Source organism: Xiphias gladius, chromosome 11 (assembly GCF_016859285.1).
Source record: "Xiphias gladius isolate SHS-SW01 ecotype Sanya breed wild chromosome 11, ASM1685928v1, whole genome shotgun sequence".
NCBI classification, from domain to species: Eukaryota; Metazoa; Chordata; class Actinopteri; order Istiophoriformes; family Xiphiidae; genus Xiphias; species Xiphias gladius.
Genome location: NC_053410.1, coordinates 14885054 through 14906987, shown reverse-complemented (window position 1 = coordinate 14906987; position 21934 = coordinate 14885054). Strand labels below are relative to the sequence as shown.

General features: G+C 42.9%; 1 protein-coding gene across 8 annotated transcripts; it reads left to right on the top strand.

The window, feature by feature from the left end:
• Positions 1-1310: 1310 nt before the first annotated feature.
• On the top strand, positions 1311-21789 carry ldb1a (LIM domain binding 1a). Of its 8 annotated transcripts, none has more exons than XM_040138484.1 (12): positions 1311-1355; positions 4164-4264; positions 14347-14449; positions 15164-15208; positions 15411-15486; positions 16618-16720; positions 17114-17286; positions 17372-17494; positions 17592-17669; positions 17821-17944; positions 18155-18303; positions 19343-19567. In XM_040138484.1, the coding sequence occupies exons 2-12, from the start codon at positions 4237-4239 to the stop codon at positions 19565-19567; spliced, it is 1227 nt and encodes a 408-aa protein (XP_039994418.1). In that variant the 5' UTR covers positions 1311-1355; positions 4164-4236. The 8 variants fall into 8 exon arrangements, with proteins under 8 accessions (XP_039994418.1, XP_039994419.1, XP_039994424.1 ...); XM_040138485.1 differs by having other exon boundaries at positions 1312-1355; positions 18155-18297; positions 19343-20221; XM_040138490.1 differs by lacking the exon at positions 19343-19567 and adding an exon at positions 20232-21789 and having other exon boundaries at positions 1320-1355.
• The last annotated feature ends 145 nt before the right edge of the window (positions 21790-21934 follow it).

Sequence of the window (21934 nt, the reverse complement as noted above, 5' to 3'; positions counted from 1 at the left end):
TCAGAACAACAGACATGGCAGGTTACATGCCCACTGCAGTGTAGTTTTGTGTATGCGCGCTGTATCTTTTTTGATGTCTATCCAGGAATCCTCAAGGCAACAATTATGAGTCTCACTGATCAGTTGTGCCCCTCACCGCTTTTCCTTTGAAGAACATGGATTTCCAATGAAGAACAAGATCATTTCAGTTATGTGCCACGGCATATAACATTTATAAAAAACAAGAATGTAATGTTAGTTTGGTAGTTGGGTTCATCAACAATTGAAGGGTTTGTAGTTCGAACCCCAGCCCCTCCTGTCTACATGTTGAAGTATCCTTCAGCAAGACACTGAACCCTAAATTGCTCCAGATGAGTGTGGATGTATGGGGAAAAAGATGTGCTTCGCTTTAAAAAAACAAAACAAAACATGTACCAAATGCTTGTAGCCGTGTCACAACAAGACAGCTTTGCATTTGCACTGTTTTGTTTGAGGACCTCTTTTTACCCTTTGATATTTTGTGCAACTCCACACAGACCCAATTTAAGTTGTAAATCACTGCCTGTAATCTGTCTCAAATCATTGTGTTTGCCGTGTTTCACATTATCCCTGTCCTAAACTTAATGTGGTGTGGTGAGAGGACCCAAAGTATTACACGTTTACATTTAAAGTTACTTGTTCCATTACTTGAAGCTGGTGGTTCCCCGCTTTTCCTTTTGCTACATTTACACTAGAATTAACATCGTCTCAGACCTGCTTCCTTGGTGCCTGCCTCCAGCATGTCTGAGACACAACAGGTCCAAACAGTCTGCCTCTCATTATCTGTCATCTCTTAAAGAATCCACTGCCGCTCATATGTCCTCTACAGCCCCCCCCCCCCCGAGAGAAACAGAGAAAGAGAGGATCACTACTGTGCCCCAACACTCTCCCTAACTGCTACCTACCGCTGCTCTCCCGTTGCCATGGATACAGTGCCCTCTCCCCCCCTCTCTCCACTCTCTCAGTGGGCATGGAAGGATGGGGCTAGAGAGGAGAGGAGAGGAGAAGTGGCTCTGGCTGCTGCCTCTGCGTCATATTCATACCAGTGCAGCTGAGAGCTGCCCCCCCCACCACCCCCACCCCCCCTCCTCCCCCTCCACCTCCTTCCTTCCTTCCTTCCCTCCTTCCTTCCTTCTCATCATCCAATTTGCACACTGCTAGACCCCCCCCCCCATTTGTGTCTCCTATCTGCATCTGCTCATCACACTCTCCCTCTCTCTCTCTCTCTCTCTCTCTTTCTCTCTCTCTCTGCTGGCCCAGCTTGGTTTCCTCTGCGTGGCTGACCCGGGCGGACTTGTTCGAACGAGCGTGGGCGCAGAAGAAAGAGAAAGACAAAGGTAAGCGTTGAGATGGAGGTTGTTTAAGAGTGTTTCTCTGTGAGAGAGAGAGTGTGGAGAAAAGGAAAGGGAAGGGGGGGGGGGGGTCGCAAAACAGCTGCAAGACAAAAGGCTGAGAGGTAAGCATTGATGGCATGACCTCACCTGAGATAACAAATATGCCACCAGGAGCCTTTTAAACATTTTGTTGATCATTTGGGAACAACAAGGTTGTCACAGTGTATGTGAGCAAGTGGTGTTGAGTAGTAGTGTTGTGTGCCTCAGTAAGCCATGCAGTCAGTGCATCTGCGTGCAGGCACTTTGCTGTCTTTCACATAGTGTTATGGAACTGCTTCTGCTGAGTGTTCCCACAGTGGAGAGAAGGAGGCGAACGGAGGGGGAAACTTCATTATTCTCAGAGAGGTTTTTGAGCGATGTGTGGATGTGTTGACAGAGTGGGAATCTCTGTATCTGCAAGAGTAGGAGAGTGAGAGGAAGAGAGGAGAGAGAGCGAGAGCATGCCTGACAGTGCAGTCAGTGGCGAAGTGCTCAGCTTCAAAGCCTAATCGCGCCTGGAAACAGAAGCCATTTCCCAAATCACATTCACACACCCCTCCTCTATTTCTTCTCTCTCGCTTTTATCTCTTCTTTTTCTCTCTCTTGCTGGGGATGGCTCTCTCCGTTTCTCATATCTGCCTTTGTTCAGAGTTGTCAATTTTACCGTGGCAGAATCTTCTGCAAATGTCAAACCCGCAGATCGCGACCTACAAGGCGCACAAAGGACCAAATGGTGACAGAATAGCAGTGAGAGATGAGAGGACTCGGAGAGATACAGAGACAGACCTTGTTGAAACAGACAGAGACAAAAGTGTGTGTGTGTGTGTGTGTGTGTGTGTGTGTGTGTGTGTGTGTGTGTGTGTGTGTGTGTGTGAGGGGGAAATGAAATGAGGGGGGACAAGACAAGCAAGAGGAAAAGAAGAGGAGGCCCGCAGGGTTGTTCATTGTGTCTCAGTCCTAAGAACAGTGTCTGACACCGTTTATGATATTTAACTGTGATGCCTCTTCCAGTGCGCTGGTGTGTGGGGAATGTTCCTGTCAGCTTTCGTTTCAGTGGAGACAGTTGTTTGTCTTTTGTTAGTATATTGGTTGTGAGTGACAAGACAACAGAGATCTGAGGTTAGTTAAACTGGGCTTCCACTCACTTGGGGGGGCTGCTTTAGTGCAGGAGATAGAGTTTATGGATATACTAGAGCAGTGGTTCTCAACCTTTTTTTGTCTGATTTTACCCCCACAGCCCTGTCAGATGAACCTAAGAACCCCTTCATTGACACAGTCCATATCTTTGGAACATCTGTCATGATAAAAAATATTTCAGTTTGAACTTATTTTCAACCAGATGGTATTTAACGCTATTAATTATGTAAAAGTGGACGTTTTTACAGTTTAACAGTTGTCAAGTTTCCATTTGTACGGCTACTGGATTTACAGAAGCTGGATGTAATTTTACCCTTTTATCCATAACTTATAGCTATTATAACAATTTCAACTATGTTTCCATTACTTTTTAACTAACTGATAAGACTTCTCGGCCCGCTTGCTAAGTAGACTCTCAATTGCAACGTTTAGTATCTTTGTCAATCTAGCTGTCCGTTAAAACGGAAGTTGTATTTTCTTGTAACCTTTTTCCATTTTGACTTTTTCTTGTATTCAGACGCAATCACTCAGAGATACGGTTCAGTCTGTTATCCGTCTGAAAGGATCAGGTACACGAGCAACAAAGACATCTAGCCCATGGGAGTCAGTTATGTACTTGTGTGTTTGTGTAGTGAAGTGTGAGATTATGAGATTATTGGCTCGGAGAACAGGCACACTCGAGCCAACAGAAGTTATGGGATGAACGGGAAGGGAAACCAGAGACGTGGACGAGGGAAAGGAAATGAAACAAAATCACATCAAGCCACATGAAGCTGCAGAAAGGTCAAGGTAATATCAACAGGGTGAGGAGATTAAATTGACAGATTGAAGTAAGATTAAAAAGCAAGAGTAGAGTAAAAAGAGTAGAAAAGAGAGAGAAGAGGCACAGGCTGCTGGGCAAAGAGTCAGTAGTCCAGTCAGACTGTTTACATGCAGCTCCTGTTGGTTGTTAGCGTGTGCACATTTGTGCGTGCGTGCTATTCCTGCCTCCCATGAGTCTCTGGTGTCCCTGCGCTCCAGGTGGGCTTTGCATTTTTAATCGATACTGTCTGTAGTGATTAACACCAGTCTTCTCTCTGCAGCGGAAAACCAAAAGAAGGAGTGAGAGAGGGAGACAGAAAGAGAGATGGAAATCTGTCATACACGAGGCAGGGTGTGTGAGTGAGTGAGTGTGTGTGCATGTGTGTTTGTTTGGCAGTAATGACCCTCTGCCTCTGGGCTCCCACTGAGTACGTTTATCTCCCACAGCAGCAACGGGCAAAAATAGACGATGCATCACTGCCGCACACACACACACACCTTGTGCATTTTCTCTTTTTCCTCTCCTTTGCTCTAATTGCCTCCCTCCTGCATTCTTCCTTTCACAAACACACACACACACAAACGCACACACCTTCGCGCCATTCCACATTACTTACTCCAGTCTCACATACCGTTAAGGCTCTTTCCTCCTTTCACTCCTCTCTCATTTTCCCTCCCACTTGTGTTGCAATATGCCTATTAATGATGCAGCTAGAGCGCCACTGCCAACTTCCTGCCTCTGACAGAGAGAGAGGAGTGTAGTTGTGGTGTACATGCCCTGCTTTGTACCACTCCCTCTTATCTCTCCACCCACGTCTGTGTTGTTTTCCTCAGAGTTGGCCCATGCGAGCAGCGTGTGGACTGAGTGCAGCTGTTTCGTTCAGAGCAGAGCCCAACATGTGAGAAGATGTCTGTTGGAGGTTGTGCTTGTCCCGGTGAGTGCCTACTCTCTCTCTCTCTTCTCCCTCTTTCCCCCTCCGTCTCTGTGCTCAGTGGTGCTGTCAGAAAGATGACTTATGTAAAAGTGCTGCAAAGCTGCCTAGGGCCAGCGTCAAGCTGTGTGAGTCTGTGTGTGTGTGCGTGCATGTGTGTGATGGTGAAGCCATGCTACACTTTCAACACATGTCCTAAAACAAGGTTATAGACTGAGGCTACCACACTTTACGATTGAGTTGTTTCGGCAGACCCTCTCAGTCACGCTAGCTTGCTGTGCAGCAGATTAATGGCTCTTTAAGTTCTGCCACATACAGAGACACTGAGGTATCAATAAGTACTTCACTTGCTGACTCCTGTCACTCTTTTTGACTCTTTTTCTCAGCTTTATTTGGCCACTATAGGTCTGCTTCTCGATTATTCTTGCTCTTACGTGTCCAGAAGAGTTGGTAGAAATCGCTGCCTACTGTCGCTGGAACTGTTTTTCATATTTGTCCCATGGGTCAGAACTGAATGAGGCAGAAGTACTTTAATTTTCTCACTGCAAAATGGTTTAAAGCTGGTCTCTCTTGATGAGTTTAAACCGTTAATGGGGGTACTTAAGAAGATTTAACTAAGAGTTGAATTTGCTTGGAGTTAAGCAGCTGTTTGGATAGATAGCTCTTTGTCATTGTGACTTTGCATTTTGCGTACTTGCATATTTTCATTTTTTAGGCAATTGTTACATTTGGCATGGCTTTTCCTGGAGTCATGATTCTTGAACTCTTGAGCTTTGAATAAAAGTTGCATAAAGTATGGTTTGTGGCCATTAATAATGGTATCTTATTGGTTCTCAGTATCCACACTCTGATATTGTATCAGACCAAGAAGAAGGAAATGTAGTATTGTCTGAGTCTGTCTGCACATGTCAGTCTTTGGCAAGCAAAATATTTTGGCAGTTTTTATCAAGTTGATCTTAGAATCTGTTCTCTCCCATAGTGTGTTTGGTCCTTTGTGAGCAATTTCTCTTTGACGGTACCCCGGTGCGAGCAGGCAGGCCACAGAGACAGTTGCCTTGCCCACAGTGAAAAGCCTCACAGTGCCAGGGGACGGGCTCTGTGCAGCACAAGGGAACGAGTCACAGATAGTAATTGAATCGTAGCATCTGCTCGGGGGGATCTCAGAGAAGGCAGATTGAATTAGGGTGTCAGTATCATTTTAATGGGGCTGATTCATTGGTAGTCGGCTATCAGATGGAATAATATTAGAGCGGCCCCTGCTTGATGTTCTCTTCTCAGATCATTCCTTAATCTTTCCTGTAATTTTCCAGTATCTCTGCCTCCTTCGCTCCCTCTGTTGACAGACTTTACTGTGTAGCAGAAACCTTTAATGACATCCACATGTTTCTGAAGGATTTAGCAAGACTTCCACAGGAGAGATCTGCCGTGTGCATGTTGTGCACCAACATTCAAACACACACACACACACAAAGGTTTACACATGCAGGAACGAGCGCAAATATACTCCACGCATGTACACTGGCACATACACGTATACCTTCATGAGGATCCTGCTAGGACAAGTTTAGGCTGGTGGATCTCTCAGATAAACGCAGAGCAACATTGATCAACACGGCCTTCAGTTTCTCTCTCCCTTTCTGTGCATGTGCTGTAAATCATTATATTTGAAGCTGGTTTGTTTACATTCTTGTGTGATAGTGGATTGAGGATCCTCCCAATCCTTTGTGTGTGTTTCTGCTTTGGAAAAACAAATTCTCCCTTATTCTAACATCACTTTCTCTTTCACCTAGTCCTGCTCATCTTGGTTTTGTCACTGGGTCAGAATATTATTGAATAAAGGACTTTGAGCTGATTTGCATGTCTGCATGCATTTGGGAGAATGTGAGCCGTAATAAGGAACAGACTTCTCCTGTCTGTCTGGTTCATTGACAACCCGGTGACATCCTGCTGTTGTTGTGACTTTGCTGTGAATCAGCCTTTTTAAGGCTTTGTTCACCGCATGAAGGAGATCCGTCCTAACACAGTGGAGCCAATCACATCCTTTGTTCAGACTAAATGGTAAAAATAGATTGCCTGTGCGCTGAAGATACCCCCCCCTCGATTTTCACATGCACCCACTCAACCATGCACTCCCCTCTGCTCACCACTCTCTCCATCTCTCACTCATCTCGTTCTAACCCCTCCCGCCTCATTCTGCCTTCCTCATCTCACTCTCTCCCCCTCTTCCTCTTTCACCCTCTCTCCCTCTCTGTCACTCCCTCATCTTTCGTTCACTGCCTTTTGCAGTAACACTGGTGTTACCTCATGCAGAAAGTCACATGGCTTCTGATGGAGAAAAGTGACTTAAAGCAGAGCCAAAATGGCAGCCAAACAGCCAGGGCTTTTTTGATTACCGTTACACAACAACACGACTGCCTCAGCTTTATCTCACTGCACTGAAAGCCTGTGCTTCTTTTTTTTTTTTCCTCTTCACTTTCTTTTCCTCCTCATTTCTTCACTTCTTCTCTTCTCCTTGTCCCCTCCTCTCTCTACACTAGTGAGTCTCTCAGATCTTGTTTGCTAGATCAAAATGGCTGTGTGTGCAGAGGCAGAGAGAAAGAAGGAATGCGTGGGAGACAGAGATGCTGGGGAGTCAGAGAGATGGGGTGGGGGGGCAGAGTGGAGATGAGTTGTGGTGATGTCACATCTGCTGCAAGCCCACAGGATGGCAGAGGAAAGCTGGCATGTGGCATGCAGCCGGTGGGGGGGGGGACTAAATGCGTGGGAAGGAAAAAAGGGTTTTCTATCAAAGCACACCTTTATTTGTGAGAGATGTGAAAGTTGCAGAGTCTTTAAACATGAAAGCTAGTCTGATACTGAGATAGAACATGACAGCAACAGTGCTAAGATTGAAACAGAGCTGTTCTCAAAACAAGAGGTGCGAGGACAGCCGCAGTGTTGTTTGAAAACTGTGTGCTCTATCTCTGTGGGTATGTGGGTTCAAGACTATTTAAGGCCCAGGACTGTTGTGCAAATACAGTATACAAACCATTATTAGACTTTATAAATGTATCTTGAATTAACCAGCCTATTCAGGCTACTGGTTGGTGTCAAAGATGAACTGTGCAAACAGACCATGAATGGCACTCACTAGATTTGATGTGTATGCAGTTAAAGTCAAATGTTGACATTTTGCAGCTGTTTAAGGGGTTTCTGCCATTAAACTGAATATATATTGTTCCGCTAGTGATTTTGGACAGTAATGTCAGATAAAACTGAAAATCAGAGCATCAGGACTTCAATAGATGAAGTCAGCAGGTGGAGGTGCAGTTGGTGGATTTGGTTTATTTACAGTATTTGGAATTAGCGACTGAGTCATTGGCCTTATGGAATTTGTGTTTGAGATGTGACCTTAAAATCAGCATTATTTTAATATAGGACTGCAAGTTGGTTGTGAGTTAGATAAAGTGTCCATATTCTGGTAAAATCTAGTGCTGTGTCATAGTTGTTTCATCATTCATTATCTGTGGAGCAGCTCCAAGATTAGTCTCTAAATAACATCATCACTACAGTCTGTCTCTCTGTTGTTTAGTTTAAGGAGAGACATTAAAACTGAGTTTTGCAGTATTATAAGAATACAAATTTAAATTTTATTTTATGGGGGGTTTTCTTTTTTTCTTTACACAGACACATTATAGAAGTTTTGTTGAGATTTTTTTTCAGGACACGTCGTTTCGTTCCCTGGATGTTAGCAAAACAAGAGAAGCTGTAAAAACAACCATTTTTTTTGATGGGGTTCACTGCCTAAACCTACAGTTTAAACTGAACCGGATCCCATCTGTCAACAACAATCCTCTCTGGCGTACCTTAGGGTTTGGCTAATTCTGTCTGGATTCAGATCAGTGACCCTCTGTCATTGCAAGTGTCCACAACATCAACTGTCGCACAGACATTCACATTCTAACTTTCATTTGTTATCCTTCAATTTATCTCGAACACGTGCTGTTTAACTTCCTCCTGTCAAGCCACAGTAGCATCCTCTGGGTTTAGTCTGTGTTAGTTCTGTCTGCTGCCATGTTGCTATCGCTACCAGTCATGTGTCACAACTATTTCCCTGACAGGTTTGTGCTTCTGCTGTGGCGTCTATAAAAGCAGCGACAGGAATCTGAACATGCTGTGCACCAGCGCTCTCTTCAGATTTTCTCAGTACAACTTCACTCTCTCGGCCATAAGTCTTCGTACAGACACAATATGTCTGAAGGTTTTGGAAAATGTTTTCAAGGCATCTTCACATGTGGCCAGCATATGGCACATGTGAAGTCAGTTCACCTTTTTTTTTCTTTTTAAAAAAAAATCAAGGTTAATTTCTTCAAGTGTAAAAGCTGTTTGACTGTCCTGGCATTGAACAATTGCATAATTAAAATCAGATCCATTTTTTATTTTTCTGTATTACATTATTATTTTCCATGACAATACATGAAAGGCATTTCAGTCTGAACGCTGTGCTGTGTAACGCTGAATAAAATAGCACATGTAAAGTGTTCTTAGGAGCTACAGATCTATAAATACAAGAAGGCACATCAGATCTTGTGTACTACAGGACCAGTTTTCCAGTGACTAAAATAGGACTTAGTTTTCGTGTATATGACTGCCATATTCTGATTCTGCTTTTAGTGTTATCACTGCCTGCCAGCACTGCTTGCCAGGTATATGAATACAGATGAAATAGGATTCGGCTCTTGGAACTGAAACACTCCCACAGAAATGCACGAAATATCCCATATTTTGTGCCATACAGTCCACACTTCATTTGTGTCCATCTTTATTAGTTTTACGTACAAATAATAATGCAGATAATGCAGACTTCTGTCAGATGTCTGTCTTAAAATATAAGCACTATTATGTATGTAAAAGTTACTGATTTTTACAATTACGGAATAGGCAAATAAAGCTAAACATCTAACTACATGATAAAATTTAGAGATTTTATGGGTTTTATTTAAAAACAACCCTGTTTTAGTTGTGGATAGTGTACAGTATAAACTCCTGGATAAAGGTCATTCTCTTGTATTCTTCTGTGTTCTGTTCTGAAGCATGAGAAAGATGTTTGCAGCATTTGCCAGCAGAGGGAGATATTGTTCCATCATGTCTCCTCGTGTCAGTCCATTAACACTAAATAGACAACAGACTGGGGAATCATTGTTTTCAACAAGAGATCCCAGATCTGGGCCTCTGTTACAACAAAAGGCTTTGGTCCTTCTTTTATCCCCCTGTAACTGTTTAATCATTTATTTTCTGTCATAACTACAAAGGCAATTGCCTTGACTGGACCACAGTTACTTTACCTAGAAAGAGGTTTGGAGTTGCATCATATTCCAAAATGTAACCAAGTGATGCAAGATATTAATAATAGGTGAACGACAACACGGTAACCCAAAAAAAGGCTACAGCATTGAAGGGAGCAATCTGATAAGATAAGAAATTTGAAGAAATATACTCCAGTTGTGTCATTACGACATTAAAATTCCAGGTCCAAGCAGTTATATGGATTGTTGGTTTGTTTTTTTTGTTTTTTTTAATGAGATGTAGCCCACAATTTACACTAGATATTTTTGTAGCATTATCTCCTCCAATCTGAACACTGAACACAAGCTGAAGCCGATACTGTATATCTGCTCTATGCCTGACGTGGGGTTTATACAGTAAGAGTGACTGATGTGGGTCAGATGTGTTTACACTCTCAATGAAATGCACTGCTCTACCTCTCTCATCTGCACTTTTGTCTTATATAATTCTAAAAAAACTGACTGGTGACTCAAGTGAAAGCCTCGACAATTTGGGCTTTAAAAGCACTTTGAGAGTACTTCAAAAATTGTATATTGCTTGTAAACATTAGAGGCTATTGATTAAAAAAATGAGGCTGCAGATTATACCCTTACGTAATGTTGGGCTATTACAGGCTCAAGACTGTCGTCTGAAGGATTTTAGTCGTCAGTCAAGTCAATCAGTTTTCATAAACCTTTACAAAGTTGGCTTGGGTTGAACAGCCTATTTAGGTATGTAGTCATTGTCACAGATTTACTGAGCAGTGAGTCACACTCCAAGGATTTAATAAAGGGTCAATCATGCATTTCTTTTTTTTTTTTCATTTTGTGATTATTAAAGTCAGGAGAGACTGTACAGCACTGGATGAGCAGTGCTAGTTCACATAGTTCCAGCAACCATAGCAATATAACTTCACCATTCCCTTTTTCCTCATGACTGATTATTATGAGTGAATTAGGTTTCAGTGCCCCCACTATTAAAAAGCTTAATAAATGCACCAGGTCAGAAAAATATTCTCAGATACTGCAGATTTCACGGTATATAATCCTGCCAGTTTTTGGTCCAAGACAAAATGAGATAAAATGTTATTTATCCTGAAGGGAGTTTTGTGTGTATGCACAGATTTAAACTGCCCCAAAGTTAAAATTAAACCCAACCTGGGTAATCCCTGAAGATCATTTCATGTCTGAGGGGCGTCACATCTAATGGAGACTTAAATAAATGATAAGGCTAAATCCAAGCCAACGGGTGGAACCTGGGGAACGAGCCGGTCCTGTGAATGGGACTTGTAGGTCTCAGAGTTTCTGTAAAGTAGATATTTAATGTCACTTGGTAAAATCCTCGGAAGGGCTTCGTGTTTAGATTTATGGCAGTCCTATCCCCTCCTAACAGCTTTATCACACAATGTCAGATTTTAAAGACTGTATCTAGCGCATGTCATAACTCTCAGAGCAGAGTGACAGTTTGAATCTATGGGCATCATGTCTAAGACTTGCTCCAGTGAAAAAAATCCAAGGCCTCCCTTAATAAACTCCACTAATGCACCGGTTGGTCATTCACTACAAACTCACGCTGCGCAGCCTAGCCAAACCCATCAAACCTCTAAATTGCAGTGAAGATCCCAAAGTGTCCAAAAATACCCAATATGTCAAGTGTACTTTCATTTCAAAGAACAAAAAACATCTGATTTTGACAATTTGACACAGTGTAAACATCATATAGCTTCAGTGAAGAGCTGGAACAAGTGGATAGACAATACAGTATGATGCTGTCAGACTGTAAAACAAGATCTTTTTGTCAAGATCTTTTTTTTGGACAAAATCCACGTGTGTCAAGGGGAGGAATAGGCCGATGGCTATTACCTGGGACAGACAATTGGGACCCACCTCGTATCTCTCTCGGGGCCAATGGTGCACGCACGGGTCCTGCACAAGACGAACCGGGGGCCCCTTTAAGGGAGGCAGGCCCGTGTTTTGTCCCGGTCTGTGTGTCGGGATGGGCGGAGGAGCCCGGAGGAGGCGGGGCCTTTGTTTGTTCGTGTCTCGGCTGGCAGGAACAAAGGGTCCTGTAGTAGTAGTGGATAGGTAGCACCGTCCCCAAAACAAATGACATTTAAAAACACGTAGCTGGGGGTTGCAGATTGACAGGAACCGAGGGAACTAGCGGGACCGTTTTACTTTCCGCCGCTTGCCGTCTTGTTTGGGATCGCAGGACCGCATTATCAGCGGTCGGCGCTGGAGCTTCCCCCCCCCCCTCTCCCCATCCAGGCGCTCCGGCTAGCAGCGAGGCTAGCTGGCTAGAAACGCCGAGCGGAGGTGTTTCGGTGGACCTTTCTCTGCAGGTAACTCCAACTCACGGCCGCGCCACTTCAGCGGCACCGCTGGTCCGCGGTTAACCGCCGGTACCGGTCGTAAAAACAAGCACGGGGAATCGTAAGTGGACGGCGGGGGACAGCGGTAGTTTAGCAACTAGGTTAATAGCTTAGCAATGGCATCCGTCCTTTGCAAACGCTTAACGAATGCGGCCCAGGGGCTCAATTTACGCCCGGTCCTGAATGTTAGAGTAAACGCCGGCTCACTTTTTAATGTCGACGGTGCCTGTCCACGGATCGCGCTACGAGTGGACGCCAGTGGGGCAGAACAAGTATGTTGGGAGTCTTTGCACATTGCTTCGGATGTTTTATTGGCCGAGGGCCAGCCTCTGGATGCGGCTCTATTGTTCGCAATGAACAGTTTGGGCGGACTAAACTGCACCGGATGAATTAATTTAAAGTTAACCTTTGCCAGCGGGGGTCGTGCATCACGAGCTCTCGTCTGATTTTAGACGGGTGCAGGTGTGGGGGCTCGCTCGCAGGCTGCAGCGCAGGCTTGTTCGTCTGCATTTTTGGCATGTGTACCTGAACTCGGGATGCTTCCCCGGCCGGTCCTTCGTCAAGACGCAATGTTTGGCCCGTGACATTGTTATATAAATACGGGCTTCTGTTAGTCCAGGGACCTACAATCTGCAGATATTGTGTAGATAGGTGTTATGGTGGTGACTGGGCTTTTCGGGGGGGTGTTAGTTGTTTCTTACAAGTGAAAATAATTTGTATGTCAGCAATTTTGCAGACTGTATGTTTCAGAATGTGCGGGCATTATATATTGGAGACAAGATGATACATATTCTTTATTTGAAAGCAAACAACGTGGTTATGAACAAGTTTTCTAGCGGAGGATTTATCTGTTGCAGTGGAATTTGTGTTTTGCACAACGTTCGTTAGCATCACACTGAACAAAGACTTAACATGTGGGGGTGAATGCTGTCTGGGGCTAATGGCTGGTCGTGTTTTTCGAGGGGGGGTCTATAGGTCAGAGGTAATGCATAGAGAACCATTGTTGGGTGCTCCCGAGCAGGTTCGCCCCCATAGTGATGGGGAGGAGAAGATGACCTGCCATGACTCTCTCGGGTATACTGAAGCAAGGAAGAAAAGGGTGAAAGTAAATTAAGGAGGAGTTGTAGTTGTTTGAGGAGCTGAGAAGAGGGGCTGTGACGGAAGAGAGACTGATCAGAGTTCACGCAGGCACACTTAACCCACACTCATGCCTGGTTTCCTCCATTTGTATTCGTCTTGACTTAAAACCCCACCATTTGTGGAGTGGTCTGCCTGTGGGGCATTCATCAGTTCGCCAAAAGTGATGTGGAAATATTTAAGAAAATACATCTCTGTTAGGTTTGATCCTGCATTAAAGTGACCCGCGTTGGGAGTCCATGTTTCTTCCCTGGTCTCTTAATTTGCTACAGTCGCTACTTCATATGCCAAGCTGACAGTGAATGACTGTTTTGCATAAATTGTGACTGATTCAAAGTAACAGCTTAACAGAATGCTGCTTTCAGGTGCCCGTTGGGAATATCTGATTTACACCATTATCAAGTGGACATATACAGAAACAGTCAGGATTTTCTATGATCTCACTGTTGCCGATATCTTTTTACCCTGTTATGAACACACATATTAAACTCCAGATAACTTCATATTTTCTGAATCTGTGCTAAGAAGTAGGGTAACTGCAGGGTGGTCATGATGGGCCAGGCAGGGTCATATTTCCAGGGGTTGTTTTTAACATTCCCAGCCTACCACGGTCTGCTTGTGTATAAAATATCTTTGGTTCAGACCTAATTACATGCAGTTGCTGTCTGTGTGAGGTCTCATGGAGTAGAGATATAGAATAGATGTTTTCTCAGAGCCCCAAATTGTTTGAGCATGAATGCCTTATCTGGGCAGACAAGGGTTAACAACAGCCAGGGTATGGAGTAGGGGGATGGGTAGAAGAGGCAACTAGAGGGGGAGAAACACACACACACACACACACACACACACACACACACACACACAGTGCAGAGGAGTATGGTTAGGATCACATGGGGCTGTATGCGGAGAAGAGGGTTCCCTGTAATGGTACCGATGGTACAAGAACACAAAGAACATGCCAGACCATCTCCTCTGCTTGTATCCCCCCATTTCACTGATTGCTCTCTCAGAATTTCAGCAGGCTAATAAATATTAGTTTGTTTTTGTTTTTTTTTCCCTTCATGATGATTTGTTTTCTTGTCCATTAACCAGATTGAAGATACATTAGATAATGAAAGCAGCAGGAAATTGTTTTGGCTGCATGCTTTTATTTGAGTAAATCTCAACAAAATCATCCCACATTAGATTACTTAGATGATGCTGTAATTTGAATGAGCCAAATCTAAATCTCTAAATCTCTGACCCCCCACCCCCCACCCCCGGTTGTGTGCAGGCTGTTCGTCAAAGTCATTCAAGCTGTACTCTCCTAAGGAGCCCCCCAACGGCGGCAGCTTTCCCCCCTTCCACCCAGGCGCTATGCTGGACAGAGATGTGGGGTAGGTCTGGGTGATACTTTCAGGACACAGATGTTCTGTCAAAAGGAAAGGACTAGACTAAAACTAGAGCACCTTTTGCATTAATTGAGTCATTAAACCATGTAATTTGCTTTTCAGATGTCTCCTTTTTACTTATTGCAAGCTTTAAGTCATAATATTATAATTTGTCTTGACCTAGATATTTTTAAAAATAGCAGATACAGATATTTTTATAAAGAATGATCTGTATTGGGGTTTTATGACTTAATATTTTAGTGTGTTTCATAGCACATTTTTCAAATTGTGCTGTTTGATCACCCCGTCTTTGATAGTGAAATTGGAATAAAATCAAATGAGAGTGGACTGCACAGAAGCAGACTGCTTTTAAATGCGTGGCCTAAAAAAGCAAAAATAGAGTAGAAGCAACATTCAGCTTAATTTAAAGTGACAGAATCAAAATAATTAATTTTTACATTACTTTTTAAACAAATTCTTGTTTGCAATTGCTGAATATTTTAACTTTTTTTTTTTTCCTGTACCTCCCTGTTTTAATGTAATGTTTATTCTTATGAGAAACTCCATGTTAGTCACATAAGATGCAGTTCTGAAATCAAGATTTAGAGTTTGTGGCACATGATACATTTGCCATATAGTATGAAAAGCATACATGCTTTGTGTTACTGTGGTTTCTTAGAAAATAGTTGCTGATTTTCTTTTTTTTTCTTTTTTTCCTAGGCCTACACCCATGTACCCCCCATCATACATGGAACCTGGAATGGGGTGAGTTTTGTCCTAGCTCAGAAGTAATTCATGAAACGTTTATACTGGGTGCTCTCTATTCATGTTAAAAATATAGGCATTAATTTCACCTTTAATAAACTTTAGTTTGAGACTCCTCTTGGCTTATATCATTTGTTTGCACTGGAAAAGTCACCGCAGCAGTGGCAAACTCTTGAATGCTGAATGCTGTTTTCTGTTTCAGGAGACCCACACCGTACGGGAACCAGACGGACTACAGGATATATGAGCTGAACAAAAGGCTACAGAACTGGACCGAGGTGAGAGTCACTTCATCATTTACAAAGACAAAGACCTCAACACGAGCTTTTCTACAAAAACACAGCATCAGTGTTTCATTTTTCAAGTTGGTTGTGATTACAGTTTGTAATATGTGCTACTTTCTCAGGCTTCTGTGAACTACTTACTGTTGACATGTTTTCAGATTTTCTCTCCCAGATGCTGTTTATGTGTAGCTAACCATGCCAGGGATTTTGTGGGAAATTAAGCTGGAACTCACTGACTTAATTTACATTCAGAGTCTAATAGGATTATCTGATCAACCTGGCTAAAACGTAATTGTATTGCCAACTGTTTATATGCCTGAGCGCTCAACTGAATAGCTGTTAGGAGCCATTCTTTTCTGTGGCTGTCAGTCTGCACAACAAATAAACACACCAAAACCTGTGTACATTGGAGGGAGGGTAGTTATGTTTTATGTCCGGCAAAACACCTGATATTTGAGTGAACATCACATCATTAAGAAGGTTCACCCTCTCAGTAGTTTGTACTTTCTTTGTACTTCGTCATTCAACCAACAAAACATTTACTTCAACCAAACACTTTTAGGAAAGGTTTAGAGACACTTGCATGCCTCCCATGTTGTGTGGTTGACCATCTTAAAGCATGGACGTGTTCTCCTGTGGTCTGCACCAGTGGTTTACACACACCAGTATTCTCTGAAATGGAAGAAGAGTAGAAGGGTTATCGAAGTGTTAGATTTGAGGAAACAAGGATTTTGGCTTCTTCTTTTTTAGAAGTTTAATGACATTCATTATGTTTGTTTATTCCTATTATTTTATAACTCTTATCTTATAACTTATCTTGTAATTTCCTCACCTCTGCCTAGCAAACACAACACCTACTGCTTTTGATCACTGATATTTACTCCTGAATATAAACTTAAATTACTTTATTAAAAGTAACCTGAACCATAACTGTTTCATATTAAAATGGAGAACATGTAGCATGTATTCTGTGTCTTCTTCCTGTATTAGACTTGATTGATATGTTTAATTTTATTGTGATTATTAAGTTAAGATAATTAAGTAAATCGCCTTGTTTGACCAAGTTTTACTTTCAGTTTTGAAGGAACGAAAAACTTAGAGTAATGGTTCTTCCTCTGCTTTCAGGACTGTGACAATCTCTGGTGGGATGCCTTCACCACAGAGTTTTTTGAGGATGACGCCATGCTCACCATCACTTTCTGCCTGGAAGACGGACCTAAACGATACAGTAAGATGTATTCTATTTTAAAAAAGATAATGTTGAGTTTCAGGTGTCAGGTATTGTCAGGTTCTTACTGTAAATGTAAAGACAGTGAATCCATTTTTATTTTTGTGAAATGCTGTATGTGATGTATATAACATCTTCAAATTTCCATATATTTGTATCTTAACATGTTATATATGTTTCAACTGTGCTTGAGAAGTTAAGAGTAAGTTAAGCGTTGGCATATAACTGTTAGTAGCATTATGTATATCCTTTCTGCTCTATTTTTTTTAGTTTGATCCTATTCATGGCTGTGTCAGATTCTCTGCTACTGTACCCTCCCACTGTCCCTACGTGGGTGATTCAGCATAATCTTTGTGCATTCATTTTGATTTATTGATCATTTTATGTCTGTAGCCATCGGCAGGACGTTGATTCCACGCTACTTTCGAAGTATTTTTGAAGGGGGCGCCACTGAGCTGTTCTATGTTTTGAAGCATCCAAAGGAGTCCTTCCACAGTAACTTTGTGTCTCTCGACTGCGACCAGTGCACCATGGTGACCCAGAACGGCAAACCTATGTTCACACAGGTATGGTTAATATCACACTGGTTAAGTCTTTCCTCCTATGCTGGCACCATGACCTCTAACCTGTGGTCTCTCTCCTGTGGATAAGGTTTGTGTGGAGGGCCGTCTGTACCTAGAGTTCATGTTTGATGATATGATGAGGATCAAGACGTGGCACTTCAGCATCAGACAACACAGAGAGGTCCTACCAAGGAGCATTTTGGCTATGCATGTAAGTTCCAGACTCAAAAACAAAACAACACACTCACACTCAAATGCACATCCTGTACATTTAATTATTCATCCCAGCTTTTAATTCAATCCTACAGGATCCCCAGATGCTCGATCAGCTGGCTAAAAATATCACCAGATGTGGGCTGTCCAACTCCACACTCAACTACCTCCGTGTAAGCAAATTTCCCAGTGATCATTTTATACTTTTTTTTTTTTTTTTTTTTTTTTTTTTAATCAGTTGTTCAGTTTACCTTGACTATACATGCAACAATCCGCTAACACTACTTCATGTCTCTTTGGTTCCTCTCTTTATTTTCTCTACAGCTATGTGTGATATTGGAGCCCATGCAAGAGTTGATGTCCAGGCATAAGACCTATAGCTTGAGCCCCAGAGACTGCCTGAAGACCTGCCTCTTCCAAAAGTGGCAAAGAATGGTAGCCCCTCCAGGTAACACACACCTTTTGATATTGCCAGTGGCATTTACGGCAATGTCGCCCTTAGATTCATGAAGCTGTAGAGTACCCACAAACAAATCCATTTGCAGCTGCATAACTTTGTTAACAGGCTGAGAAACTGTTTTTTTTGGTAGTTTTGTTTTTTATAAGAGGTGTAAATTCTTGATTATGAAATGTATCTTCGTCCTTTCTCTACTTGTAGCTGAACCAGCCAGACAAGCTCCAAACAAGCGACGGAAAAGGAAGGTGTCTGGTGGAAGCACAGTGAGCTCCGGCGGAGCCAACAACAACAACAGCAACAGCAAAAAGAAGAGTCCAGCCAACAGCTTTTCACTCTCCAGCCAGGTACCTGTAAGCATTACATCTACTTGACCTCTATCTGCACCTCCAAGTTCAGCTGAGCAAGGCATGGGAGGATAAGACGGGGGGGGGGTCAAGGAGGTTAGGAAGTAATTTGTGGGTTTAGTGGCTGGTATCTGGGGTTGTTAGTGTCCCTAGGAGTAGGTATAGCAGCAGGTCAGGATAGAGAAAGCTTATGGAGGTTTCTGGAGGTGGGATTTGGATTCAGGTTTGGTGGGAGGGGGATAGGGGTTGATTTCTGTAATTCCACTGAGGATTATTAGATGTACTTAGTAGATCCCCTCATGTGATCCAGTGATGGGCAGTCCCTGGTCCTCTGGGGCCACAGGTTTATGGGTTTATATAGAGAGGGCACAAATGATCTCCATCTCTGAGTAATGGTTACTATATTTTGGAGCCATGGGGTAGAGTTACATAGGTCTGATTTCCAGTGGGACAGTTAGGTTTTCTCTCTAAATCCACTGTATCAATTTTGGTTTTAGAGTTACCACTAAGTCTATCAGAGCACATGATTCACACAGCACTGCTGTCTTTGCTTACTTGGTTGCTTGATTGAGCGAACGAGACCCGAGGTGGAACCCCCCCCCCCCCCCTTCCCCCCGCCACCCTGTGATGCAGCACTCAAGGATCAGGGATGCCCACTGCTGGCCAGTAGGGAGGCCCCCTGGACCCTGGTTCTTGGAACAGAGACAGGGATTCAGGGCCAGATGGACTACTGAACTGTCAGGGTAAATGCCCTGACAACACATTGACCTGTTGTGCTTGGGCTCAGAATGAGAGGACACTAATACTTCAGGATTTCAGCACTTTGGGTACCTTGTTCCCTAAATCTTAGCTTGAAATATCAATTATAATGCAGTTCATTGGTTAAAATTAATTTGTAAAGCTGGAATTGAACCCAGTTAGATCGCTCCTAGACCACAGACAAAAAAAAACCGTTACAGTTAAAACTCGTCCGTGCAGCTAGTCATTCCGCGCACCCCCCTGTATCATGGGGATAATATGTACCGGCCCTTGCTGTCCCCTTTAGGACGTGATGATGGTGGGAGAGCCCACTCTGATGGGAGGGGAGTTTGGTGACGAGGACGAGCGTCTGATCACGCGGCTGGAGAACACGCAGTACGATGGGGCGAATGGCCTGGAGGATGAGGACAGTTTCAACAGCTCGCCTGCACTGGGGGCACACTCGCCCTGGAACAACAAGGCCCCCTCCAGTCAGGAGAGCAAGAACGACAACTCCCAGTCGTCCCAGTAGAGTGCTGAGGTCCCTGCCAGCCCCTTTTTCAATGCTTAAAACCTACTGGGACCCACCTGAGCCAACACGCTAGCGAGAGGAGTCAGGGAGGGTGGCCTCGAGCACTTGTGTTCTATTAAATTTTGTTTGTTTTATTCCGTTCTGTTATTTTTAAGACAAAGGGAGAGTGATTAGGGAAAGGGATAATAGCTGACGGACTGATAGAGCTCTTTGCTGTCACATGAAGGGCAGGGTCAGCAGATTCCCACTCTCGCTCCCTCACATTGTTGCACATGATCAGTGGTGCTCAGCCTTGGCCCTTGTCTGCTCGGCTCCAGCCAGTCCTCTTAGATGTGTGGTGAGACTGGCGGGGTGGCGGTGTGTGCATGTGTGTTTACCCCCCATCGTCGCTCACCACAGTGTTTGGGCCAAAGTTGGAGTGTCCTGATGTCCGAGTGCTTGCCATGGCGACCATGTCAGTGGGTTCTTGTTCCAACCTCGGGTCTCTCAGGCGTGCGTTTTCCTTGACGACACACCTCGTTGTTTCTGTTGTGCTCATGTCACAGGGAAGAAATGCTTAGCTTTTATTTAACTTATTTTTTTGCAGGCTGCAGAAAACTGTGTGGACTCTTAGTATCAAAATTCAACATTCGGTTTTTAAAAACTCAATTATTTGTTTTTGTAGGACCTGGTTGGAACAAAAACCTGTACAGTGCCGGAGCTTGAGGACCGGAGTTGAGAACCACTACGCTAAATCTTAAACACACACACACACACACACACACAACACACACAGACACGCAGACACACATGCATACACACACACACACACACACACACACACACACACACACACACCTACACCTACAGCATAAAACATTGAGGTACTGGAGAGAGATGGTACGCAGCATGTCTGGACCAGAGCACCAGACGCTACAGAAGTGTGTTTTCATTTTCTATGTTTTAGACTTGTTTTGAATTTTTTTTTTTTTTTTTTTTTAATTTTTGTAAACAATTTCTTAAAAATAAACAGACAAGCAAGCAAACAAAAACACCCCAGAATATTCTTTGCACTGTTTTCCACTGTTAACTCCAATCTATTTTTCTTATGAATTGACGGTGTATTTTTTTTCTTTTCTATTATTGCTAATGTAAGAACTGTAAAACATCTGAAACCTGCAGTATATTAATGTATAAGTATTGCTGTTAGATCATTCTTATTGTGATGGTAATAACTTTCATGTAAGTCTATGCTCGATATGTCATCCATCTGTGTCAGACATCACACTTTCATCAGGTCCAGTGGCTTCAGTGCTAGAAAACAGGCCGGGGAGAGAGAGGCTAGTGTTTTAATACTGTACTACATCTTGTTAGATGCGAGTCCAATGCAGCACACTGGAGTTTCCCCACTAAATTTCCATCAAGCGCCTGGTTTGGAACTGTTGTCTCGTCATTGCAGAACTGTTTGCTTTGTCTCAAAATCTCTAACTGGGGATCCTCTCTTCAGAGAACATAATGACAGAAAACTTCTCAAATTTGCTACTCAAATATTTTAAAAACAAGTTTTGACAGGATTGTAAAATAAGAAAAAAAGACTTTTGTATTAACTTAAGTTTCCCAGAAATGTTTTTAATCACAAGTAAGAAAGCTGCAGACCAAGGAGCTACATGTAAAGATTCTTTAGATATTGATTACACTGCGCTGTTTTATGTTTTATGAAGAATCATTTTGTTGGCTTTACTCCTCATGTTTGTGTCTGTGCTTGTATATTTTTAGCTAGTAATTTCTGTAAAAGTTATTCTATGTATTCCTCCCTAGAACTATGAGAAACTCAATCTAATGTAAAGAGATGAAAAACCTCTTAAAAGTTTTTTTAAACGTGATTTTTAATGGTACAATCACTGATAAAAGAATTTTGCCCTCATTTTAGCAAACTGTATTTATTTTTCTATGTACTGACATTCTGTTTAGGTCCATCCCACCTGTACAATACTCATGTTAATATATGGAGGAGTTTGTGGGGCTGCTGAGTCAGTTAATGCTAATAGAGGTCATTCAGTTACTTTTCTTCTTTGACATGCGGCTCCCAGGTCATCCTGACCTGTTTATTACAATGATTCAGTATGTTCACAGTAAAGAGATATTTAATAGCCATTTTCTGCTGTTTTAGGTTTCTGGTCTATCTGAAAACTTGTCAGATGCACTGAAAACCAATAAATAACCACATTTAGAGAAAACGTTAACCTCTAAGTTGTCCTTTTTTATTCTCTTAAGTTGCTCAGTTTTATGATGAGCTCTCCTCTGATGAAGAGCCTCGAGCTCTCCACATGATGGAAGTGTGCCACATTGGGGCAACCTTTAGTGAAATTTAACAAAAATGTACCTAAA